The 27,101-nt window shown below is 41.5% G+C and overlaps 1 protein-coding gene and 1 long non-coding RNA gene across 18 annotated transcripts in view; one reads left to right on the top strand and one right to left on the bottom strand.

Moving 5' to 3' along the window:
• CACNA1A (calcium voltage-gated channel subunit alpha1 A) overlaps positions 1-27,101 on the top strand; it is a 360,598-nt gene that overhangs the window by 281,957 nt on the left and 51,540 nt on the right. For all 15 annotated transcript variants that reach the window (XR_009761364.1, XM_061616674.1, XM_061616687.1 and 12 more), the window contains 6 exons: positions 4,048-4,164; positions 4,792-4,857; positions 8,627-8,742; positions 9,199-9,349; positions 11,246-11,373; positions 14,450-14,546. Coding sequence is in view for 14 of the 15 variants with exons in the window: in XM_061616674.1 (XP_061472658.1) it covers positions 4,048-4,164; positions 4,792-4,857; positions 8,627-8,742; positions 9,199-9,349; positions 11,246-11,373; positions 14,450-14,546 (675 nt within the window). In the remaining variant the exon portion in view is untranslated. The remainder of the gene's footprint in view (positions 1-4,047; positions 4,165-4,791; positions 4,858-8,626; positions 8,743-9,198; positions 9,350-11,245; positions 11,374-14,449; positions 14,547-27,101) is intronic.
• The window catches only part of LOC133380097 (uncharacterized), a 69,376-nt gene continuing 58,386 nt past the window's right edge, over positions 16,112-27,101 (bottom strand). For 2 of the 3 annotated variants that reach the window (XR_009761366.1, XR_009761365.1), the window contains exons 2-6: positions 26,461-26,535; positions 25,601-25,724; positions 19,513-19,554; positions 17,827-17,981; positions 16,112-17,234 (exon numbers count right to left, since the gene is read on the bottom strand). This is a non-coding gene — a long non-coding RNA (uncharacterized LOC133380097). The remainder of the gene's footprint in view (positions 17,235-17,826; positions 17,982-19,512; positions 19,555-25,600; positions 25,725-26,460; positions 26,536-27,101) is intronic. The other variant, XR_009761367.1, reaches the window with a different exon arrangement.

Below are 27,101 nucleotides of genomic sequence, written 5' to 3' on the forward strand. Positions count from 1 at the left end.
TGAATGGGCGGAAAAATGGCAAATGCAATTCAATATAAACAAGTGTAAAATTATGCATATTGGAGCAAAAAATCTTAATTTCACATATACGCTCATGGGGTCTGAACTGGCGGTGACCGACCAGGAGAGAGACCTCGGGGTTGTAGTGGACAGCACGATGAAAATGTCGACCCAGTGTGCGGCAGCTGTGAAAAAGGCAAATTCCATGCTAGCGATAATTAGGAAAGGTATTGAAAATAAAACAGCCGATATCATAATGCCGTTGTATAAATCTATGGTGCGGCCGCATTTGGAATACTGTGTACAGTTCTGGTCGCCTCATCTCAAAAAGGATATTATAGAGTTGGAAAAGGTTCAGAAGAGGGCAACCAGAATGATCAAGGGGATGGAGCGACTCCCTTACGAGGAAAGGTTGCAGCATTTGGGGCTTTTTAGTTTAGAGAAAAGGCGGGTCAGAGGAGACATGATAGAAGTGTATAAAATTATGCATGGCATTGAGAAAGTGGATAGAGAAAAGTTCTTCTCCCTCTCTCATAATACTAGAACTCGTGGACATTCAAAGAAGCTGAATGTTGGAAGATTCAGGACAGACAAAAGGAAGTACTTCTTTACTCAGCGCATAGTTAAACTATGGAATTTGCTCCCACAAGATGCAGTAATGGCCACCAGCTTGGACGGCTTTAAAAGAAGATTAGACAAATTCATGGAGGACAGGGCTATCAATGGCTACTAGCCATGATGGCTCTGCTCTGCCACCCTAGTCAGAGGCAGCATGCTTCTGAAAACCAGTTGCCGGAAGCCTCAGGAGGGGAGAGTGTTCTTGCACTCGGGTCCTGCTTGCGGGCTTCCCCCAGGCACCTGGTTGGCCACTGTGAGAACAGGATGCTGGACTAGATGGGCCACTGGCCTGATCCAGCAGGCTCTTCTTATGTTCTTATATGTACATGTATGTGTGTATACACACACGCATATACATGTACATACAAACAATGGAAAGTGACTTGAATCCCATATAAGAACTGAGAGGAATATTAACATGCCTTTTCTTGGGAATCAGTTGTGGAGGATCAGTCAAAGTTTTCACTCTCAGGACCACTTCCAGTATTACCCCTTCCCCCGCTCTCTCTCTCTCTCTCTCTCTCTCTCTCTCACACACACACACACACACACACACAGAGATCTTAAGACTTAAGTACACCTCAGTTAAAGCGGATTGCCTGTGCATCAGTTTCACATGTTTGACAAAATGTCAAAAATGGTCTATTGAGCACACTTCTTCAAAGTGAAATAGGCACATATTTAATAAATATAATTCAAATTGAAATAGATACACATCACAGACACGTTGCTTGAAACAATGAAGCCTGAGCTACTGGCTGGCTGAGTTGGTATGATGATCGTAAATATTCAGTTATTCAAAGAATGCTGCTGCTTAAAGATCAGCTTTTTTGAGGGAGAGTAAATTGACAGTTTGACTATGAAGAAATCCTGATGTGTGGACGCTAAATGATGAGCTCAGCAGAAAGGAGGCTGAAGGAAGGATATTGAGTAGGTAATGGACTGAAAATGAGGAATTTGAAGGAAGGGTAGGTGGACTTAGGAAAAACAGAGGAATTGGAGTTCAAGGGAAAAAAAGAAGTATCAATGAAGAAACTGCAATGTTTAAGATCAGGAGTGGCTGCATATGATGCGTCTTCAAGGGAGAAGAGTGCCGAGATGGTTAGCTGAGAGAGAGGATGGATAAAAGTGGGGGGCAAAGTAGAGAGTGGACTGAAAAACAGAAACCTAAGGAAAATGGGTACTGGAAACATGGAGTTGAAGAAAGCAGGATCCAAGAAGAAAGCGGTGGTGGCTGTGCATTTTTGTCAGGAAGGAAGTGGGCGGACAATAGAGGTTTGGCGGGCTGGAGACTATGGGCCAGGGAACAGTTTTTTTTTTTTTTTGGCTACGTCTAGAGACTGACAGTGGATTCTGCCACTTCAGTGGTTTTTACTTTCACTGCAGCATTGTAGCCAGGAAACCGTAAGGGCCAATAAGAGTCAGAAGGCAAGGGCAGAGCTGAAATTCATATATTGGCTAAACCAAAGAGCTAAATAGTTTGGTAGGGGGTTATAAAGCTGAGATACTGGCCTTAGGAAAAGTTTAAAAAGTAATGTTGGAAGGGAACCTCAGAATCCAGGTGGTTAGTGGGACAGGGAGAATGGTGTGCTGCACCATTCCTAGTGGTTAGAGTGGGTGTAGCTTCCCTGCCTGTCTCTCTTTCCTGCTGCATGAATACCATTCTTTGTTTGTCCTGCTTGATCTAAGCCTGGCAGTTTAATAAACTGGTTGCACCCCAGTGAATGTGTCACAGAGTCACCTCCACTACTGCCATCATGCATGTCCACTAAAATCCCAATTAGAGAGCCTGCCTTTGGAGAGGGATGGGCTTATAGCTTCTGGACATGTGCGTGCACACACACACGGTGAACCTGTAGCAATTAGGTTCTTTTTACAAGAGGGAATAAAACCTACTATATGGATATATTTTGCAGCAAGAACCCCACTGTTTGTCTACACTTATAATGTCCACTGTGTAAGTGCATGACAATTCCTCCATCTTTGTCTTATAATTAATAAGCAGTTGTGACCCCCATCTTTTGACATGTGTAGTGTCTGAGTCTTTTTTGTGCAGTTTTCTTGGGAGTTTGTGTATGAGGGGCCCTGTAGCACAGGTAGTTTCACAAGTTTTGTGGGAGGTGTTGGTGCAACTACATTCAGTCCTGTGTTGTATGTTGCACAGATATCCTAGCACACCCAGTCAGCCAGATCACTTGCATTGCTCAGTGTACAATTAGTGAAGCATGGTAATGCTCTTTGGAACCAAGAGAGCCAGCCAGTTGTTCCTGTATAACAGCGTTCTCATTGTTTGAACATGCAATCCTGGTTCCAGTGGGATCAAAGTGTGCTTCCATCAGGTTCAGTCTTGGAACCCAGCAAGGGCCCATGGACATGGTGCATAGATGAATAAAGTCCTTAAACATCCATAACAGGGCTAAAACATTGGTTCCTGTTCAAGGGTTTTGCCCAGGAATAAACCTCATGTGTTTCTTACATGAGTTAATTATAACTTGGCATTTTGCATCTAGGTTAGAACATCCTTGTTATTATTTTTCTATGCTAGGCCTTTTTCCCCAACCCTAACTGGGACTCCTTATTTAAGAAAGTGCTTGAAGGCCTCCATGGTAGTTACTAGAAATACACAAACACATCTATGTTATATTGTCCAAACTCGGGTGATGGCCTAACCCACATACATCTGTAGCTCTCAGAGATTGTGAGTTTTTGGCCAAAGAGCACTTCTCAGCTAGGAAGTACATTGTCACACTTCAGTGTATTTCTTTTATCCCAGAAGCTAATATGCCATTTCCTCTGAAGGAGACAGATAAAAATGCATCTTGGTGAACCCAACAGGAGTATATGTTTTTTCTATCTTGCCAGAAGCACAAATCCTTTGTTTGGCTACAAATTACTTGATAACAGCCATTCATTCAGGGCCCAGGGTTGTGGCCCAACACCTGTTGGGTGCACAGGACAGATGCATTTTCCATCCAGAATATTATATATGATTGCAAGTCTCCAGACATTCCTCAGCTCTCCTCTTCCTCACTGGCACTTGTCTTGCTTTCTTCTCTCTCCAGATTTGTGTGCACAGAACCTGTGTGATGTAAGGCCACACAATAATGTTCTGCCTGCTTGTGTCAAAAAAAATCAGTGCATTTGGTTGTGGGTATCTTAAAAATGTAATCTTGTGCTGATGAGCAGTCATTGATTTCCCAAATGGATGATCTTCCAAGGGGAGGGGTGGCTCTATTATCATGCTCATTATCTTCATGTGGGTAATCCCTCTCCCTTTCTTTGCTATTCAGTCAACCTTACTAATCTTACTAACCACTGCAAGGTTGGTTTGGGTTTGTTTGGGTTTGTTTTCTTACCAGTCCCCTGGGTCTGTTGTCACTGCATCCCCACCCTTAGCCAGCTCATGCCACTTTCTCTTCATCTCCCCAGAACAACTTCATCAACCTGAGTTTTCTTAGGCTGTTTCGAGCTGCCCGCCTCATTAAGCTGCTCCGACAGGGCTACACCATCCGCATCCTGCTGTGGACCTTTGTCCAGTCCTTTAAGGTAATAATAAAGGGCTTTAGGATTGAGTTACCAACTCAGGGTCTTTGGGATTTGAAGTTGTGGGGGTGGAGAAAGGGAAGTACTAGGAGTACAGACGGTTTAAGAGGTAATGGCTAGAGACATCCATTCTTAACCATCTACCTGTTTATCTTTGTTCATTTGCCATCTATTAACATGAACTTTTAATCATGAATTCTTCCTGTCATGTGCTGATGCTGAATCATATTGAATGAATAGTTTTCCATTAGCTCATCCTTTTGTATGGGTAAGCAATCACTTTAGGATTTCTGTAGTTAGGATGGGATGTGACAGGGATTGGGGGAAGGAGTGATAACAGCCTACAACAACCTTCTTCCACCTGGTCCCCTTCAGATATTTTGGACTCCAACTTCCATCATTCCTGACAAGCAGCCATGGTGACTGGGGCTGATGGAAATTGTAGACCAAAATATCTGGAGGGGACCAGGTGTGGGAAGATTGGCCTGCAAGCGGTGTCTTTCATTGATTCAGTGACAGCAATCAGTGTGTGGGAAACGGAGCCATATTCCCAGTAAAACAAGTGTGGCTGCATTAAAAACATGAAATTTGGGGGAAAATAATGTACACTCATGTTTTTCCCTCCACTAGGCCCTTCCATATGTGTGTCTGCTGATTGCAATGCTCTTCTTTATCTATGCGATTATTGGAATGCAGGTAAGTGCCAGTAAGCTACTATCTTCATCTTGCCATGCATGCTGCAGTGCCTCTGGTGCTTGGCACAGGGGCAGTAACACACTATTGTTTTTGTGCTGGAGGCCTTTGAACTTGTAAAGTGAAGTCTAGCATAGTTGGACACTGTCCCCAAGCTGCAGAAGACCTAACTGCAAAGTATGAAGAATTTCAGCATGTTGCAGTGTTTTATATATGTTTATGCTGTATTTATTATGAGATCTGTGATGTTTTGTATTTTTATATTCTGTTGTTCACCGCCCAGAGAGCTAATGCTAGTCGGGCGGTATATAAATCTAATAAAATAAATAAATAAATAAATAAATAATGACATCATCACCATCCCTCAAACATGCCTGAGATCTCTCTGCTTGCACAATAAACCCTAGTGCAGCCTAAAGACAGCCAGATCAGTACCTTTCATCCTCATTTTTATAACAACATTGTAGGTTGTGATGAGCATTGCCTGTATAACATAACCTAGCTTTCTCTATAGCTGAAACAAATCTTTACATAATTATGAACCGACACAGACCCTGTGTTTGTCATCAGAGGCCCTTCTTTGTGTGCCCCCTCCATGGGAGGCTTGGAGGGTGGCAACTTGAGGCCTTTTCAGTGGTGGCCCCCTGGCTATGGAACGCTCTCTCCAGGGAGGCATGCCTGGTGCCTTCTTTATCCATCTGGAGGTGCCAGGCAAAGACCTTCCTTTTAACTCAGGCCTTTGGCCCTTGATGTAAGCTGTATCGGTTATTTCTTTTTGTTTGAGTTTTAGGTTTTTATATTGTATGCTTTTAAATCTGTCATAAGTCTCCTACAGACGGTTGAGTATTAGGTGCAGTACCGCCCCTAGGCACCGGGAAGCGGGGAAGCGGGCCAGTTGCCCGGGGCCCCACACTTGGCGATCTGTGCTTGGAGGCCGGGGAGGTGGCATCACGGTCCTTAGGCTCCCCGTTGCTCTGGTGGTGTCAGTTAGCCGCTGTGCTTTGCATTCTGTACTCAGTTCCGCCTTAAGAGGCCGACTTGGGTCTTCTTGTGGTGGTTTGTTGTTGCCATTGCCAAATAGACCTGTGCTTGTTAGTCGCCCCTACTGCCTCCGCTCTAGAGCATTGAGAAGGCGAAAAGGTTCACTCAAGGCTGGGTTGCCTCCCCAAACTTCACTTGCCCAATGAGAAGGAGCAGGAGCAGCACGTCCTAGGTAGGGAGCCCTCATCCTTGTGTGCGCGTGTGAGGGCAATGCAAGACTTTCCCTTCCTTCAGTCAACAACTGCCATGGAGTCCCCTCCCCTCCCTGGTCATGGGCTCTGATTCCACTGCCCTCCGTTCATATTTACTTTATTTCTCTCCACCCTCTTGAAGTTCAAAAGATGGGGAGAGGGGTTATTATTTTCCTCCTTTTTAATTTTGGTTCAAAATATTACCATTTTACCATTCTTTTTAAAAAAAGCCACTAAGTTATTTTCACTCAAAATCAACACTGAAATGTTAAAAGTTGCAGTCCTGTGCACTCTTACATGACAGTAAATTCCACCAAAACAAATTGTCCTCACTTCTAAGTAGGCATGCTTAGGATTTGCTTATTAATGTAAGGTTAACAAAGTTTCTCCTTACCTGGAGAATTGACTTTCCCTTTTCTGTATTTTTTCTTTTCCTGTCACCTTCAATGGAAGCCTTCCTTTTCCTCTCTCACAAATGCCTGTCTATCTGCCCTCTCCTTGTGTCAACTTACCTAATATAATGTACAGAAAATAAATCTGAAAAAGTTTCAATACCCTTAGAAATTAACATAGACAGCAGTTCTTTGCTGCTGTTCTAAACCCTCTTAATTGGGAGTAAGTCCTGTTTAACTGGATGGTTGTTCCTTCTAAGCAAGCATTATGGGCAAATGGTGGGAAGGTAAGTGACTCAGGCTGCAATCCAATACATGTCTACTCAGAAGTAAGCTCTGTTGTGTTCAATGGGACTTAATCCCAGGTAAGTGTGTACTGGATTGTAGCCCTGTTGAGTGAGTAAGCAGTCAGACAAGCTAGTGTCAATGTGCAAGCAGGCATTACAATGCATCCCTAACTTACTCAGAAGTAAGTCCTACAGAATTCAAAGGTGCTTACTCCCAGGTAAATTGAATTAGGATTGCAGTCTTACTCCTGAATAAACAAAGGTCTAGTTGAAAAGCTGCAATAAGCCTATGTGATCAGTGAACTACTCTTGTGTAAACCAACACAACCCTAAGGACACATTTACCTACAAGTAAAGCCCCATGGTTGAACTAGGAAACTTACTCCCAAAGAAAAACTACAAAGGATCAGACTATGGAGTAGCCACAACTCTACCAAGGTACACTGGGGAGTCAGCATCATGACTGAATATTGGTGAGATTAGGGTTGCCAGGTTCAGTTAGGAAGATAAAGATGGGAAAATATGCCTAGAAATAGACTGCCCATATCTAGCAGATATCAACAAAGGGAAGACAGATGTCGAGAGACCAGTGGACAAATGGATATGGAACAGGTTGACTAGAGGCCTATTCCCTGAAGTGAAGATAATCATATTTGTATTTAATAGGTTGTTAGCCTCATATGTAAATTAAATATTATAATTACATATATTCGTAAATAAAATCTCTCTCTCTCTCTCTCTCTAAATATATATATAATATAGAGAGATAAAGAATGGGGGGGGGCTAATTATGCTTTTGCCCCGGGCCCGCACATGCTAAGGGCAAGCCTGATTAGGTGACTAATAAATGAAATAAATAATGTAACCTTAGTGTGTTGCTGGACTGTCCTCCTGTCCTGGAACACAACTTGGAACCTCCCATCTCCCTGCTATCAGAGGACAGATTCGATGAGACAGAGGATGCGGGAGATTAGGTTCAGGAAACCTCCTCAGAAACCACCAGGCATGGAGGGGGAGATCCAAGGAACAATAATGCCTCCATCCTCTGTGCCTGTGGAGGTAGAACTGCCTCTTTCCTTTAATTCAGTGGACTTGCCTACAGAACTCCCTGCAGGTAAGGAGGGCATCCCTCTGCTAACACAGCATCACTAGAGCAGTAGGAGGATCTCTAGTCTTGCTAGTGCTGGTGCCTTTGGAATAGGCACAGCTTCAGGACTACTTAAGTCACAGTTAAGGTACCTACCTTGCTACAAAAATGCTACAAGCTGTTTTCTTTGGGCTACTTTGTATTCAGTTTGACCTTGTAACCAGCCCCACAGTGAGCTGTTGGGGAGTTTGACCACTTGCAGCATGATCTCGATTCTTGCTACACATGACTCCTGTAGGATCCAGCTTACAACAGGATATATTTTAATTTCCCCTGCAAATATGTAAATGAGCCCCCCTTAGCCTTGCTGATAGGTGACTTACATCCAGTGCTATAAGCAATGGCTTTACCACCACTAGAAGATGATGATGAATTGAATTCATATCCTCCCCTTCCTCCTCCTACCTTCCTCCAACCCCAGGGCTGCAAACAAACAAAACAATTTAACAAGAAAAAGAAAACCATAATAAAAACAGTTAAAAACATTCCAAAACATAATTAACAATTTAAAATATTCTGAAACTTTGTTGCAAATATTCTAAAACACAGTTAAAAATGTTATTTCATCGGTGATCTTCAAGTTGCCTTCAGCCATCAGAAGTCTAGAGAGCAGTGTTCGGAAACCTCCTCTTTCCTGAAGATTTCTTTTTGGATCTATTGTATTTCAAGGCTTTTTGTGTGTGTGTGTGTGTGTGTGTTTGTTTGTCTCTCCAGGTCTTTGGTAACATTAGCATTGAGGTTGATGATGATGTATCTGAAGATGACAAGCCTGCCATCACTGAACACAACAATTTCCGCACATTCTTTCAGGCCTTAATGCTTCTCTTTAGGTGAGACCCAGTCCTTGCACATGCCCACCAAACCCATGATGATCCTGCTGTGACTTTGTCTAGCCAAGGCTCTGCCCAATGAGAAAGTTAGCATGGTCTCCTAAATATAGGGCAGCAGCTGGTCTCAAACAAACTGAATGTATTTCAGTAATGGACCAGAGATTGCACTATACGGTACTTCTTATGCTCACCCCAAAAGTGGCTGAATCAATATAGAATATGAAAAATCCCTGTATAAACAATATTCTACATCATAGCCAGGAGATTTTTTTCTGTAACTCACACCCATGTCCTGTTCTGGAGGTGGCTACAATTCTGTTGTGAGTGTCCAGAGGCTTATGGGCCTTAGTTGATTACAAGTGCCCTATAGTACTCATGAGATGGAAATGCTGCCATCCCAGCAGTGATGGGTCCCTAGCACTCACTGTCTTTTCCTCTTTCCTCCCCCTTTCTCAGGAGTGCCACAGGTGAGGCTTGGCATGAGATCATGCTAGCCTGTCTGAGTGGAAAGCTCTGTGATGAGAAATCAGACCTCAATGGCAAGGAGTGTGGCAACGAGTTTGCATACTTCTATTTTGTGTCCTTCATCTTCCTGTGCTCTTTCCTGGTGAGTCAAAAAGTTTAAGGGGGATGAAAAGGAGGGGGTCAGCATGGAACTATGCTACACAGGTGGACAGAACCATGAATGCAAACGGTAAGGATGCCAGCAGAGGGCCTTTCCAAGATGATAGTTTTATTATGCAATAATAGACTGTTGTTCTGGGGATCAGGGCATCTTTCCTTAGGGTGGTGCTTGTGTCACAGAACAGCTCATTCATTCATTCATTCATTTTCATTGTGTAAATATTATTATCTACCTTACAATAACATAGCTAACTGAGAGGAGGGATGGAAAAGGTGGGTAAATAGGTCTTGAGTGCTATCAGGGTATTAGGTGGTGTGCACACACATTTTAAGTGACGTGAGTCAACCAGGAAAGGCAGTCCTATTAGCATTACAGGCATCCAGGTGGTTTTGCCAAAAGAAGACCACTTTTTTCTAGCATTCAAATCGCAATATGTGCTGTGGTTGTGCAACTGTCACATACTTTTGTTAGACTGTACTTATACCATCCCTGGTAATGAAAAATACACCCATCCCCACTTACCCTAGTACCACGTGAGAGCTGTTTTTAAAGGTTTTTTTCTACTCTTATAGACACTAAGCAATTCCTTCTGTATCAATTCAGCAGGAACACTCAGGTGTCCTTATCTGTCCCATGATCTGTTGGGAATATGGACACCCTAAGCAGTTAGTTTACCTTTGGTTGGTCAGTTGGTTGGTCAGTTGTGATTGGTGATGCAGCTTGGAGAATGGCTCCTGCTCTGTCACTAATTGATGGTATTAGTGGGAGAGGCTTCCTGAAGCTCTGAACTCACAAACCTGGTCCAGTATCTCTGCTCAGATGAAGAGCTGGTGTGTCTTCTAGATAACAAGCAGGACCTGTAACAAAATGTGCTCCTGCTCAGAGTTTTGACTAGCCTTTTCCACTTTCCCTCATCTCCCTTGCTCTCTACTTCATCCCTGAGCCCATGCTCCATTACAAGAGACGTCCCTAGAAGCTGATCAACATGAATGGGGAGGCTGTGAGCTACGGAGAAGAGTATTCTAATGGCTGACTTTCCTCCTTTCACCCTGATTGGCTCCAATCAGGATAAAAGGACAAGGACTTTTCTCAGTGGCTTACACACTTCCCTTTCATGCTGACTGGCTCGTACATAGGGACCTGGCTGAGACTCTGCTCCTAACAACGTAAGGGGTCTACAACCCCCCTGTGACTCTGGACGACTGCACCCCTGCCCAAGAATTATCTAATGTGGTAGTGGAGGCTGCAACCACAGGAGGGTAGATGGGCAAGCAGTTTTTGTCCTGTGGCAAATTGTATGTATATATGTGTGGCTAAAAGTTAAGGTGTTGGATTATGACCTGGGAGACCAGGGTTCAAATCCCCACATAGCCATGAAGCTCACTTGGGCCAGTCACTGCCTCTCAGCCTCATGAAAACCCTATTCATAGGGTCGCCATAAGTCGGAATCGACTTGAAAGTAGTGCATTTACATTTTATGCTCACTTCAAATTTCTGGGTTGCATTCAACTAACTTTTACTCAGAAAAAGACCCATTGAAATGAATGGACCTTTAAGTTTGTCGTGGTCATTAATTTCAATGGGTCTATTCTGTGTAAAAGTTAGTTGAATACTTTTATGTCTGCATATTTACATTTATGAGTTTGCTTAAGTATATCCTTGCAGTATGTGAGGGGGAAGTGAAGGAGTGTGCTACCTATTACTATATTGATCCCTTTCACTAGTTACTTGAGCTCGCATGGATTCTAGGCCCCATACGGCTGTCTTGCCTGAGCCTTAGTCTGGGGCAAGATTCTCAGCATTATTGAGCATTTTTTTCTGGAATTTCCATTTATTTGACTTGTTTGTCTCTGTCTCTCTGTTTCCTTGATGCTCCAGATGTTGAACCTTTTTGTGGCTGTTATCATGGACAACTTTGAATATCTGACACGTGATTCCTCCATTTTGGGGCCCCACCACCTGGACGAGTATGTGCGTGTGTGGGCTGAGTATGATCCTGCTGCCTGGTAAGGACATGCCTACCTTGCCTTTCCCAATGCTAAATTCGGGGCCCTTGTCCTACACCAAGCAAAAGCTTGGGGGGGGTATTGGATCAAATTGATCCATGTTTGGAGAAACACCTCCTTAGTAAGGAGATCAAGGGCAGGGGATGGAGAAGAGGTCATTCTTAGCAGCTGGGCAAAGAGGCAGGAACTCAAGATTCTTTGGGTTCTACTTCCAACTCTATTAGGAGAGAGATTTAGCAATGTGAAGCCAGGAGCACCTATGCTCTTTTCATTACCTTCACACAGGAAGGGCCTCTGGTGGGCAGAAGCATCAACTCCTGGGTTCTCGTTCCACTTGTGGGATGGAAACAGTATTTAAGACAAAAGGGTGAATAGAACGTAGAATGCCTGAATTCTGTTTACAAAAGAGAAATAGAGACTTGTGCTTGGATCTATTCTAACAGAGCTAAGATATGATGTACAGTCCCTATCTGTTATGATGTGAGAGAAAGGCAGACTCCTAATGTGAGGCAGAGATGGGAGCCACTGCCCCTGCTTGCATGCAGCTCCATTGTGAGTCACCTATCTTAGCTGAATTCCAGTCGGTGTGCATCTGTGCCCACTGCCTCTCTGCCATTCCCATTCCTGCTGGCTAATTTCTGTGGGTCTCACTAGAAATGAATGATTGGAAGAAGCAGTTATAGGGGTTTATCACTGATTAACATTTCCTCTTTTAATTTTAGGTTTTTGCAGCTGGATTCTGTCAAGTCCACACACACACACACCCTCACATTATCCCATGCATTTAAAAGGGAATGATGTGTCCCCTTGTGCCCAGGATTACCTATTGCCATTTTCCTATTCTGCCTAGGGGGCTGCATAGCCCCTATAGTAGGAAAACTGGATAACATTACTAGCAACATTTGAGCCAGACAAGTATTATCTCAGTGAAGCCTCTGGTGGTGGCTATAACTTCATGTTTTTACCATGTTAGTAATAATTGAGCCAAAGAAGGGTTATTGTGGTATTGGCTTTGAAGCCTGCACAAAACCCATTGGTATTATGTATTGTACACCTTTATTTGATTGTTGAACAATAGCTCTGTTAGCAATAGATGACATGCTTCTAAACTTTCATCCTGGGGAGGGTGTATGTGTGTGAGCGTGCATGTGTGCCTGCTAGGGCCTGACCTATCATTCTGGTGTGTAACAATGTTCATATAATTACTTTTATGGTTTGCTGGGGAGGAGGCCAGGCACTCTGCTGCTGCAAACAGACACAGTCAGCAGAGGTGTAATAACTGGCACCTAGCAGAAGGTCCACCAAATGTTCTGGTGGTATTGTTTGTCACCCCCATGCCCGGTTGAGAATGAATGCCCGTTGTGTCCAGGTTTAATGTGTTTGTTTACACTACCAGCCCTAACTGGCAAACCCTGCCAAGCCCAGCTGAGGGAGTGTCTTTGAGGGGGCCTGTGTCAGGCAGGGGCAGGAAAACCAGGTCTGCCCCCACCTGAGCACTGGTTTCTGGGCATTTATTAATAACCCCAACAAAAAGAAAGGAGGGTAAATGTTAGAATGAATCCCAGGGCTCTTAGAGTCCATGGCACAATAACATTGATTTTCAAGGGCCCACTGTGCATTGTGGAGAGGCAGCAATGCCTAGTGGAAAAAATATTCAAGTTGGGACCTCAGCTCAGACTTGACACATGATGTTAGATACATCTTCTCACCCTACCGTATAAGGCACAGTTATGTGTCATTCACCCACTTGCCTACCACCCTGCTTATTAAAGTAAATGGTACTGGCTCATCTTCCTTCCCAAAGGTTCATTCCCAGTGTTGATGGGAAACCAAATAGGGGAACCAACTGCCGTGAACCCTGGTCTGCACAGCTCCTTTCTTTCTGTTGCCACTAGAGGGAATGTTCAGCTTCTCCATATACCCTGCGGGGGGTGGTATGGCTGGAGAGAAGCCAGCCGTCCTACTATGTTCTGTGTGTACATGACAGTGTATGTGTTTCTCTTGCCCTGTAGCATCTGCACTAACCCCCATGTATTCTTCTTGCAGTGGCCGAATTCATTATAAGGATATGTACAGTTTATTACGTGTAATATCTCCCCCTCTGGGCTTAGGCAAGAAATGCCCTCATAGGGTTGCTTGCAAGGTTTGACTTACACTAAAACCTGCTAGCATCAACGGAATGAATGTTGCTTATGGTTTCTTTAATATATATATTTCATATATATATATATATATATATATATCTGTACACCTACCTATCTATCTATATATTGCACTTTCAAAAGTAATTTAGTAATGTATTTAGCCAACAGAATGCGTGAAATGATGCTGCCACCCAGACCAATAACGCATGGAGCATACCGGTTACCTTGAACCATCTCTGCTTGCTGTTAGCTGGAGCTAGGCCTGGAGGGTTCTATGAGTCTCTCTCTCTCTCTCTCTTTCTACCCACCTCCACCACTCTCTGCACATTAATACTTCATTTGGGGAGGACAGAGACTCCATTGACACCTCTGCCATTCCCCCCTCCCTTTCCCTCCACTTTCTATTCCTGCACTCTGCCCTCCTCCCACATTGGCAAAGAGGGGCTTTCTCATCTCAATCTGTCTTTCTCTTTCTCTTCTTTCTGCGGATCTTCATTACTAAGAGGACCTGACTCTATACTCCTTGGCCCTATAAGCCCATGGGAGATCATGGTCTGCAATTATAACCTGAGGCTGAGTAAAATTGATAGAGGCACGTACTTAAGTTAAATCTCTCCCTTTTGCAATGGGAATGCTAGCTCTGGAAGTACAGAGCATGTGCTTAAGCGTTTTGCTGGATCACAGCCACAGTTTGAGGAGCCATCCTTCTACTCCCAGCTGTCCATGAAGATCAAGCATATTTGAACTTTGCTGACAAAGCAGCACAGTAATCTTTACATTTTTATCTTCCATTTTTTTTCTTTTCCAATTGATTTCCAATATTTTTCTCTTCTTTGCATCTTTCTCTCCTTTCTATTTTTCTGTATATTTTTCCTTTTTTAATTAATTTTTTTTGGTTGTTTTTATTTTTAATTTTAATTTTTTGCTCCCAGGGGCCGGATGACTTTCATGGACATGTATGAGATGCTGAGACACATGTCTCCACCCCTGGGGCTAGGGAAGAAATGCCCAGCCCGTGTTGCTTATAAGGTAGAATAATTTTCAAAGAAATAAACACGAACTATTTCAAGTTAGTTTTATTTTTAATTTTTTTTCCAAGAACAAAAATTAAAAAGCTATCATTTTTTTGGTACATTTCTTTCCCCTTCTCCTCGATACAATTTCTTGAGCAGTAACAGTGTGTCTGTTCAGTACTGTTAGCGTTTCATGTTTCAGAGACTCCATTATGGCCAGTAAATGTGGGGCGGGTAAGAAACAAATCCAAGGTGCATGATTATCTAAAATTCTCCACTGAAGTGCCACCATCCTGTCTTCCTGCATCTAGCAGAAGAGACATTGCTTTAAAAACGTTTGCCTTCCCATTTCCTTTACTACCCGTCAAGCAACCTAAACAGTTGTGATTGCTCTGAAACTAGCCAACCAATATAGACACCCCAAATTAACCAGGGATAACAAAGCCGGAAGGGGAAGAGAGACCAAAGATCCAAAACACATTCAATGAAGCTATGAGGACTTTTCTTCAGGCCAGTGTGAGAGTATCTAGGAGACAATGATACAAATCATCATGAGCTTCCAGAAAGAACTGATACCATTTGGGTCAAATATTTCCTGAATAAGTAAAGTGCATAGCCCTGTGCATCTGTACTTCAATTTTCCTCTGCCTGAGCAGTTTTGTCACAAAACACCTTAATCTCTATTAAAATCTAGTTGACCACATTGTAGTGGTAGGTTGCAGCATAGTACATATGGCATCCACATATAAAGCACATGGCTTCCCCCAAATCTGAGAACTATAGTCTACCCTTCACAGAGCTGCAATTCCCAGCACCCTAGATTCTATGATTTGGGGGGGGCATCATGTGTTTTAAAAGCATGGTGTGGATGTGACTAGACAAACCTTCTGGTGTCATAAGGAACACTGCAGAGAAAAATTAATGGTATACTCCTCAGTTGAAAGCATATGATCCACTTGAGTTGCCCATATATGCAGTGAATAATGTAGCATATAATTAGAAGCTTCCCCTCAGTCATCCATTTTAGATAAGATCCCCCACTGAGATGAAGTTTCTATGGTTCCCAACTTTCCCGAATGCACCGCACATGTTCAACAGAATTCAGGACCAAAACTCCCATTGTGGCCTTCACAGTATAAATAGAGCCCTTCCAGTCATTCCTTATCCACTTCCAGTAAGTAATGTGAAATGGTAGAGGCAGGGAGGACCCCATGGGTTGCACAAGGGCAGAAGCAGGTTCTTCAGACTCCATGCCCTAGTGATGAGATAATTGTCTTGTACCAGGGTCCAAATTATCCAGATAGATTCCAAGTCAGAGAATTATGTAGATAAATTCCAGATAAATTTCACCACATTCCAAAACATCAAGAATTTAAATGTAAACAAGATGGTAAGAAACTCACTTTGCTCAGTTTATTCCCTAGTCAGGGGAAACAATAGCTGAATGTGACCCTGACTGAGAGCCCTGTTGTGTATTCTTTTTTTAAAAAATGGCCAGCACAGGGAGGAGCTGGATCAAGACCATAGAGGATGCTTTGAGCCTTTGCCCCTGCCACAGCCCCAACTGGAATCCCCCCCCAATTCCATTGCCCCCTCCACCATGCAACCATTCTTATCCAGCTTGGGCTATTTATTTATTTGTACGATTTATATCCCAACCTTCCTCCCAGAAATAGGAGGAAAATAGCCGTGTGAGTGATTTATTTTTTTTAAAGCAAGCACAGTGGAGTTAAAGTGAATAACATTACATCTGGTTTGGCCCTGAATGGGATTTATAAATGCCCATTCTCTGAAAATTGAATTGTGTCTTTAGCCAGTGTGCAGCTAGAGTGCTAACCTGCAGTGCATTTTTCATCATTAATTTAAATTGTTGGATTAATTTTAACAAACCATGAGTGGTGTTTTTCTGCCATGTCTGTCCTAGAAGTCACTTTTGATCCACACAACTCTGCATAACTATGGGGCAGGCATGGCCACTTCATGCTGCATCCAGATGGCAGGAGCTGGTTATGTAAGCAATTTAGTACTAAAGTCGAAGTACAGGAAACAGTACTGCATAACAAAGAGGTGTCAAGTTGCATAGGCTTTTTCAGTCCACCATTTGGGCTATGCGAGCCATGCTGTGCTTGCTAGTTCACCAACCTGCAATTGGGGCTAGAGGGGACTAGTATTGTAATTGGAACCCATGGCACATGGCTTGCACGTGCTAGTGTGCTTGACACTTGAGAAATTATCCATCTGGAAATGAAGTGAAACTAGTAGACTTGGGCATTTATGATGTAGATCTGCATAGCATTTTGTGTTGGTTTAAAAGCCTGTTTTTTTAGTTCTGACTTTAATGCTAGGCAGACAATATTCACCTTCAGTACAGCAGCCAGTTAACTACAGCTTAGAAGTACAGGTATATACTCATTATCGGTTACATATACACAGGCCAGCAACAGGACACATGGCCAGGTAGAGTTCTTTCTGCGTAAGAGCAAGAGTTGTCAGGGTCAAGTATTCGGTTCCATCCGCCAATCTGCCTATGGGTTGCAGCTGATTCTGCAGTCTGGGTTGCTCGCTCATGCCTTTCTGGCTGCTCATAAAAGAATCTTTTAAACATTTTTATAGTTATTCTAATGGTTCTTTTGACCTCTTTGAATAACTTAAAACAGACACCCATGCCTTTACAATGCTTCTGCCTCCATAATGGTGTAACTTCCTGCAAAAAAAATAAGGGAAAGTAGTTCACCTCTCTTAATCAGAGACAAATTAAAAGCAACTAACCTTTTTCTCTGCCCCCTTCTCTCTGCTGCTCCATGCCTCCTTCTCTGTCAATGCAGTTCTAACCTATCAGAAGCTTTCCCCTCTGCCCCTCCATATCTCCTTATTCTAACCCTAACCCTTTTGCACACCTCAGCAACTGATCATTAAGCGGCATCTTCTTTCTCCTTTTCTTCCCTGAGCCTACCACTCATAATTCAGCAACCCAGAGCTTTCCCTCTCACATTTTCTATGAATGCTTGTTATCTCCCCTTCACCCTTTTAAACCATTGGGCTTCTGTTGCTGGTTCGTGGCACAGCTATTGAAATGCTCACTGGACTGAGTCTTTGGATTCTGCAGTCACTGAGTGTGGGGATAGAATCTATAGTGAAGTGCAGTCTGATCCCACACAAATGATATAATGAACACGCCACTGTATTATGGGGAAAGTAGGAACATTTGGAGAGGAAAGGAATCGCATTGACCCAAACCAGAGTAGGAAGGAAAGATGAAATTATTAGAAAGGGCAATAGGTAGTAGGAAGTAATACCTGTAACTGGGGATGGATGAGAAATTCAATTCAGTCTGCATTTAAAGGAAAAACGACCTGATCTGCACTTTCCGAAACAATATGCAAACCGAAACACAGCCATTCTTTGAAATTCGCATTTATCCAAATTTGCAGTGCGGTTCTCCAGCCAAGTACTGTGTAAAAAAAGAGCATATACTAAGTTAAAGTATGCATATAAATGCATATATTAGTAGAAAATAACATAAATATATATTATATTAGGGAAACTGTTTTGCAAAAATGTGTATAAAATTGCACACAAAAAGGTGTATATTCCCATTAAAAGGCTGATGATTTTTATGCAAATTGATGTAAAAATGTGAACAATTAAGACTGGAAAAATGGGAAAACTAAAATTGACATATGCACCCATCTCTACTTGTGACAGAGATGGTCCAAGATGACAGACAGTAACAACAAATACTTCATACTATGATATCAGACCAATCCTTGCACTGAAATATATGTGAGATAAACAAAGGGCTGGGCAAGACAAGGCAGTCAGTTTGTTCACACTGCTCTGGTAATGGAAGAACCACATGGGAGGGGTGAATTGCATAACCATGCAAGTGCCACTGCACCTATCTGATCTCTGATGCTTGTGTGGTTTTTTACATGTGATTCTACCCCTCCCACATGGTTCCTGCATTTTTAGGTTACCAAAGTGGAAGCGATAGAAGAAGTGTGATCAGTCCTCAGCTGCCTCTTGCTCCTGAAGTAAACATGACAGCTCTTTCAGCCTCTTGGTAGGTCCTTTTTTTCTTGTGATACATTTTATTTGGGGTTTAGGAGCAGGGGAAGGGTGTTGCTTTTCTCTTGGAATGCATATGAGAATGCATATGACCTTATTCAAGGAGATGTTAATTTCTCAGGCAGTGACTATGCATTTTATGAACTAAATATGCTTAACTGAGCTAATATGCATAAATGAAAAATGGCTTTTAAAGCAAACTGGAGAAAATTACATCCAGACTAAATATGTCATCACTCTGATATATTTTGATACTATTAGGACTACTACTTAAAATGTCCTAAGCAACTGGCAGTATATAAAAACAACAGACAAGTCCTTGAGATGGCTTGAGAGAAAAAGTGAGGGAAGAAAAGATTTGATGCTAATTAAAGGCCTTCATATATATGCACAGTCACAAAGTAGCTTGTTCTTAATAAAACAGAGGAATCCTTAAGAGAGAGAAAACAAGTGCAAAAGTAAGTCTTAAGGAGTTTTGTTTTTAAGGAGGAGAGAGAAGTATAATGGACATCAGAAGGAAGAGAATTTCATCCATAGGGAGAAGCAGATGGAAGGGGTCAAATGACAAGACACAGACCAGTCTAGCCATGGCTTAAACAAAAGTCGATAATTGCAAGTATGGAGTGCATTATCTGGAGCATTATGACATATTAAAGAAGTTAAATGAAAATGGACAGGGCCATGAAGAGTTTTGAAGAGCTGAGAAGTAGAAGAAGTATGAACTGTAAATTTTGGTGTGGTGAAAATATAATGAGAGCCAGTGTGGCGTAGTGGTTAGAGTGTTGGACTATGACCTGGGAGACCAGGGTTCGAATCCCCACAGCACCATGAAGCTCACTGGGAGACCTTGGGCCAGTCACTGCCTCTCAGCTTCAGAGGAAGGCAATGGCAAACCCCCTCTGAATATCACTTACCATGAAAACCCTATTCATAGGGTCGCCATCAGTTGGAGTCGACTTGAAGGCAGTCCATTTCCATTTTAAAAAATAATAATAATAACATAAAAAGTTAATGCCTGAATTAGAAACAGGAAATTTGAGAATGGGAGAGGAGAATGAAAAATTACACTGAAACGATTAAATTAGGAAGACAAACAACCAAATTGTTTCTAATATTGAGAGATAAAGAAAGAGAAAGTTTAGGGGATTAAAACAATAAATTCTATATTGTCTATATTGATTTTAAATTGTCCAGGGGTATTCCAACCAGAAATAGCAAAAAGGCAGTGATAGCAGACAGAACAGAAGAAGGTGGAGAAACAGAAAGATAAAGTTGAATGTCATTTGCATAAAGATGATAATTGAGATTGAACTATTCTGTCAGTGACACAAAATTCCAAAGCCAACTTGCATACTGAGCCAAATAAGAACTATATGAGCTGTGAATTTCAGCTAGCATCATCCCATCCTGATAGATCAAAGCACACACCAAAATCAGTGTATCTCTTCTCAACCTCCTTGTAAGTAAAACCATCTACATCAAGAAATGTTAACCAAAATTAGATTAGATGTTCTTATCTCTGCCAAAAATATATGACAATTACAAAGTCACAATAAAAATGCATTACAATTAAAAATGATATATTAGAATACAGAACCAAGGACCAAAAATGAGTACATCTTGCAATGAAGTGTTCACTTAAATGATACATTCAACTATACATTCTGCAAACATTTTTTTTTAAATTCCATCTTATTTTGGCAGGATAGGCAAAACCTGCCATCTGGATATGATGTCAGGATTTGACTTCAGGTTTGTCTTAGAAATGCAACCTGCCTTAAAAATGAGCCAAGCAGTTCCTTCCTGCAGTTCTTTCATCACATTATGATATAGCAGACAAAACAATGTGAAAGGCTTTAATGCAGTAGAGATGTGACTACATTATCCATACAGGAAGTTGGAGAAATGGTTTAAAGAATGTGTCTAACATTTATGGAGAATGCCCTTATGGTGCACAGACATAGGTAGAAGAGAGGGTACGTTGTCTGTAAACATACAGTAAAATATTTCTCCCCACGGGTTGGAGTGACTAATATGCCAGCCACACATAGAAACCTGATTGTCTTTCAGCATTTTTGCTTTCTGCTAATGCTAATGTGATAAATATGCAAGTCATACTATTTAAGTTAGTGAAGTATATTCAGTTAACAGGGACTGAGTTAATGCACGTATGTTTCTTTTACACAGACTGAATTATTTCTATCAATTTTCTAGAGGCATAAATCATTAGCATGGGTTCTCTATGTAATTCCTGAGACGAGATTCACACCCACATTTAGTATGAATTATTTACAATGTGGTCTATTTTGTTGTTGTTGTTAAGTGTCTCCAAGTCGATTACGACTTATGGCGACCCTATGAATCAGTGACCTCCAATAGCATCTGTTGTAAACCACCCTGTTCAGATCTTGTAAGTTCAGGTCTGTGGCTTCCTTTATGGAATCAATCCATCTCTTGTTTGGCCTTCCTCTTTTTCTACTCCCTTCTGTTTTTCCCACCATTATTATATTTTCTAATGAATCATGTCTTCTCATTAGGTGTTAACTGATAACCTCAGTTTCATCATTTTAGTTTCTAATGATTTTTGTTGTTGTTATGTGCGTTCAAATCAATTACAACTTATGGCGACCCTATGAATCAATAACCTCCAATATAGTTCTGGTTTAATTTGTTCTAACACCCAATTATTTGCCTTTTTCGCGGCCCATGGTATCTGCAAAGCTCTCCTCCAACACCACATTTGAGTTGATTTTTCTCTTATCCACTTTTTTTACTGTGCAACTTTCACATCCACACATAGAGTTCGGGAATACCATGGTCTGAATGATCCTGACTTTAGTGTTCAGTGATACATCTTTGCATTTGAGGACCTTTTCTAGTTCTCTCATAGCTGCCTTCCCCAGTCCTAGCCTTCTTCTGATTTCTTGACTATTGTCTCCATTTTGGTTAATGACTGTGCCAAGGTATTGATAATCCTTGACAAGTTCAATGTCCTCATTGTCACCTTTAAAGTTACATAAATCTTCTGTTGTCATTACTTTAGTCTTTTTGACGTTCAGCTGTAGTCCTGCTTTTGTGCTTTCCTCTTTAACTTTCATCAGCATTCGTTTCAAATCATTACTGGTTTCTGCTAATAGTATGGTATCGTCAGCATATCTTAAATAATTGATATTTCTCCCTCCAATTTTCACACCTCCTTCATCTTGGTCCAATCCCGCTTTCCGTATGATATGTCCTGCATATAGATTAAACAAATAGGGTGATAAAATGCACCCCTGTCTCACACCCTTTCCAATGGGCAACCAATTGGTTTCTCCATATTCTGTCCTTACAGTAGCCTTTTGTCCAGAGTATAGGTTGTGCATCAGGACAATCGGATGCTGTGGCATCCGCATTTCTTTTAAAGCATTCCATAGTTTTTCATGTTCTACACAGTCAAAAGCTTTGCTGTAATCTATAAAGCACAGGGTGATTTTCTTCTGAAATTTCTTGGTCCTTTCCATTATCCAGTGTATGTTTGCAGTATGATGTCTGGTGCCTCTTCCTTTCTTAAATCCAGCTTGGACATCTGGCATTTCTTGCTCTGTATATGGTAAGATCCATTGTTGTAGGATCTTGAGCATTACTGTACTTGCATGGGATATTAAGGCAATAGTTCGATCATTACTGCATTCCCTGGGATCCCCTTTCTTTGGAATCGGGATATATATTGAACTCTTCCAGTCTGTGGGCCATTGTTTAGTTTTCTATATATGTTGACAAATTTTTGTCAAAATTTGGACAGATTCAGTCGCAGTAACTTGTAGCAACTCTATTAATATGCCCTCTGTTCCTGGTGATCTGTTTCTTCCAAGTATTTTAAGAGCAGCTTTCACCTCACATTCTAAAATTTCTGGTTCTTCATCGTACGGTTCCTCCGTGAATGAATCTGTCATTCTTGCATCTCTTATATTTAGTTCTTCAGTGTATTTCTTCCATCTTCCTTTTATTTTATCACGGTCAGTCGGTGTGTTCCCCTGTAGATTATTCAGCATCCCTACTCTTGGTTTAAATTTCCCTTTCATTTCTCTAATCTTTTGGAATAGGGCACTTGGTCTACCTTTTTTGTTGTCATCTTCTGTTTCTATACAATAACTATAGTAATAGTTTTCTTTGTCCCTATGTGCTAGTCACTGTATTATTGCATTTAAGGTTCTGTCTGTGTTTCTATCACTTTTTGCTTTTGCTTTTCTTCTTTCTTTAACTATTTTAAGATTTTTGTCATTAATTCACTGAGGTGTTACTTTTTAACTGGAGGTACTGTGTGTTTGCATTCTTCCCTGATAATGTCTCAGACTTCAGTCCATAGTTCTTCTGGTTCTCTATCAACTACGTTTAAAGCCTCAAATCTGTTCCTTATTTGATCTTTATATTCTTCTGGGATGTTATTTAAATTATATTTTGGCATTATGATTGCTTTGTTGTTCTTCTTTAGCTTTCCTCTGATTTTTTATTTGACCAATTCATGATCTGTACCGCAATCTGCTTCTGGTCTTGTTTTTGCAGACAGTATGGGATTTCTCCAACTTCTGCTACCAATTATATAATCAATTTGATTCCTACATTGACTATTTGGCGATGTCCACATGTACAGTCGTCTTTTCGGTTGCTCAGAAAATGTGTTTGCAAGAAACAAATTATTGGCTTCACAGAATTCAATAAGTCTTTTTCCTGCTTTATTCTGTCTCCCAAGCTCCATTGCCTCACTATTTCTAGTTCTTCTCTGTTCCCTACTTTTGCATTCCAGTCCCCCATGATTATCAGCACATCTTGTTTTGGTGTGTGATCAATTTCTTCCTGTACTTCTGTGTAAAATCTGTCTAATTCTTCTTCTGTGTTTGCTGTTGAAGCATAGATTTGGATGATGGTTATATTAATAGGTTTCCCATTTAATCTCATTGATATCACTCGCTCAGACCTTGCTTTATAGCTCTTCATTGCTTTGGCTATTAAAGCAACCTTGTTTCTTCTTAAATTCTCATTTCCTGCATAAAATATTTTGTAGTTGCCTGATTGAAAATGTCCCATTCCCGTCCATTTTAGTTCGCTCACACCAAGTATTGTATTGTTGATGTGTTCCATTTCTTGCTTGACAATTTCTAACTTTCCATGGTTCCTGCTTCTCACATTCCATGTTCCTATTATGTGCGTCGTACAACTTCGGACTCTCCTTTCACATCTGTATGCATCAGCCTCTGGGCTTCCATTTGCCTTTGACCCAGTGGCATCTTCAGTCACAGTGCTACTCGTACTTGTCCTTTGTTCTCCCCCAGTAGCTGGGTGAGTGCCATCTGACCTGGGGGTCTCATCTTCCAGCACTATCTCATGTTGCGTTTTGGATACTCTGTTCATAGGGTTTTCATGGTAAGAGATATTCAGAGGTGGTTTACCATTGCCTTCCTCTGAGTTTGGATGCATCTTAGTCTGGTGTCTCAGCTTTGACCATTTTGCATTGGGTGCCCCTGCTAGGAGTCTAGCCTCTTGGTCTAGACTCCTGACGGCATTGCTCTCAGCTTCTTCAACACTCTCAAACCCCCTCACCATGCTAAGGTGTGCATCCTATTTTATTTATTTATTTATTGTTATTTGATTTATATCCCACCCTTCCTTCCAGCAGGATCCTAGAGGAGCTCTACTTAGTAAGAACATAAGAATTGCCTTGCTCAGTTCATGGTGGACAAATGCATAGGCTCCATGAAGAGACCGATTAATAAATTGGTGTCTCTGTGCTATCTTGAACAAGATACAAGCCCACCAGCAACCCCACAGACAATTGTATGTTGACTGTCTGAACCAGGGCCGTTTATGAAATTTGGTCTAAAAATGAAGGTGATTTACTGTAGGCATTGCTTTTACTTTGTCACATTCATACTGGTTCTTAACAAATACTACCCCAATTCCTTTAATGATTGGTTCAAAAACTGAATTGGATTTTTCACCCCCACACGGAGACTGCAAATATGCTTCCATGTTTGATTACATGATCTTATATTGATCTTGACACACCTGCAATGTGGCTCAAACATTAAAATCTTCACATGGAAGCTGCTGGAAATTGTATTTGTCAATTTGCCAATTGACCTGAACAGATGGAGAATCTCCATGCTAGATATCCCTCAGGAAAATACATTTTCCAGTCACTGCTTTGCACCACCACACTGCTTTGCCAATCTATGTTTGAACAGAAAATCAGCTCCTAAATCTTTAATTTGGTTAAAGCAAAAATATGTTCAAACTGGAGGCCCTGGAGTACTGTAGTTGTTTGGTGGACAAACTATGTTACTTTCTCTTCTTTGCAAATCGTCGTTCTCATGCTGTACTGACTTGCTATTGATAATCATTTTGGATTTGAACAATTTAGAACAGGTATGTTTATAATAAGCTGTGCCCAAACCTTTAAAGACAATTCTGATCTATACAACCACTATAAGCAGAGCTAAGGTCTGATATTGTTGCTGTTGATATTGTAAATTCTGGTTTTAAATATTCATCATTTATAATGGGTGGAAAGCCATCAAAGTTTTCTGTTTCCACCCATCCATCTTTCTGTCACAGCTCTTCAGTTCTTGAAAGTGTGAACACACTCTCAGTATTGCCTCTCATCACCTTCCCTTTCGTCCTTGCATACAAAGAGGCAGAAGAGTATGCAGGCTGGTGACTTGAATATGAGTATATGCCACCAAAACATTAGATGTTTGAGAAGCTGATGTGTAAGTGATCTGGTCTGAATATCTACCATTTAACTAGAAAAGCAAAAACATAGTGGGAATATATGAAAAGAGTTCAATGAGGCAAAATGTAGAAGATTGGGTTTTTTTTAAAAAGAAAAAGAAAAACCAGTTAACGTCTGGAAGATTCCAAAGTCTGCAAGAAAGAGTTGTCCTACGCTGTCAGACACATACACATTTATGGTCAGCTCATTCTTGAGTATACCTATGAGCGACTTGGATTTTATATGCTCACCTGGAGTCCAGTGTTATCTACTGTGACTGGAAATGGCTTTCCAGAGTCGGAGCCAGAGGTCTTTTCCATCACCTGCCACCTATTCCTTTTACCTGGAGATGCCACTGGTTGAACCTGGGACATTCTATATACAAAGCATATACTCTGTGGTTAGAGCCTGTGAGTATCAACAAGCTGTGCTGTGTTGTCACGCTTGACCAGATACTGATGCAAGAATGGCCCACTCCACTCAAATCAAGGTCTGCTCTGACAGCAACATTCATAGCAATTGCCATATGAGCATACAAAGTTGCTGTAAACCAAGTCTACCTAACCCAATATTATGGCAGTGATTATTCAAGGTGAACCAATGTATTTCCCAACTTTGTCTCCTGAGAACCTTCAACCAGAGACTAAATCCAAGACTTCCTGCATACAAATAATTTGTTGTACCATTGAGCTATGCCCTTTTTCTCACCTATAGGTAACATCCTTGGTGTTTAGTTATTTGCTTGCCACAATTAGACATGACAAACCCAAGGTATATAAAAAAACGAAACAAAGACAACAAGAGAACATTTTCTATCCCAGTGGAAACTACTCAGCTAAGAAAATGCTGGTCAGAGAAGAAGGAAATCTCAAATTCCTTATGTGGAAATTGATGATTGATGATATTGTACTTTGGATGCAGGTTGCATTCACAGAAAACCTTGTCTTGCATTTGTGCAATCCTTCAGACAGGAGGCACAAGTATCCATGTTTTGAAAATACCACCACCACTATGCTAACTTCTTCTCAGTGAACTATTGGACTCCAGCCCTGAGTTGTGGAAAGTCACAAAAGAGTATGGAACCATAGTGAGCCCAAACTGCAAGCCATACCTCCTGTCATGGGGTAATTGCAAGGATCATGTTCTGTCTGGAGAATCTGTATGTGCAGCACATCAAAAATAGTTTCTGGAAGATAGAAAAATCTAATTAAACTTGATAGAGACGGATTTGTTAAAAGTAGTTACTGACAATACACGCCTGGTTGTGCAGGGCCAAGCCATTGTGTAAAGCAGGGATAGCCAAAGTGGTACCCTCCGATGTTGAACTACAATTCTTATCACCCCTGACTATTTGCAGTGCTGTCTGGGTCTAATGGGAGTTGTAGCCCAACATCTGGGGAGCGCTATATTGACTAGCCCTAGTGTAAGAGAGCTTAGTTGTACCATGTTGAGTTTTTACATGAGAGCTGTCTTAGGAAATACATAAAGCTGCCTGAGCATTAGACTTTGGTAGAGCATCTGGTTTCAGTATCGAGCTCTAAAAGGAGAGTATAGGCAGGAGTTTGCATTGTGTGTCAGGAATCCTAGCTTAGCATAGGCACAATGTGAAAGGAGGATGGAGAGATGGGAGATTGGATGTGGCATGTGAAGCTCAAGGTAAATGATATTTGGACTAGAGGTTTTGGTGTGAAGACTCACAGGCCTCATTTCCAGTTCTGCCATTTCCATATCTGTGCTTCTATTTCCCAGCTT

This window comes from Rhineura floridana, chromosome 3 (assembly GCF_030035675.1).
Source record: "Rhineura floridana isolate rRhiFlo1 chromosome 3, rRhiFlo1.hap2, whole genome shotgun sequence".
In the NCBI taxonomy this organism is placed as follows: Eukaryota; Metazoa; Chordata; class Lepidosauria; order Squamata; family Rhineuridae; genus Rhineura; species Rhineura floridana.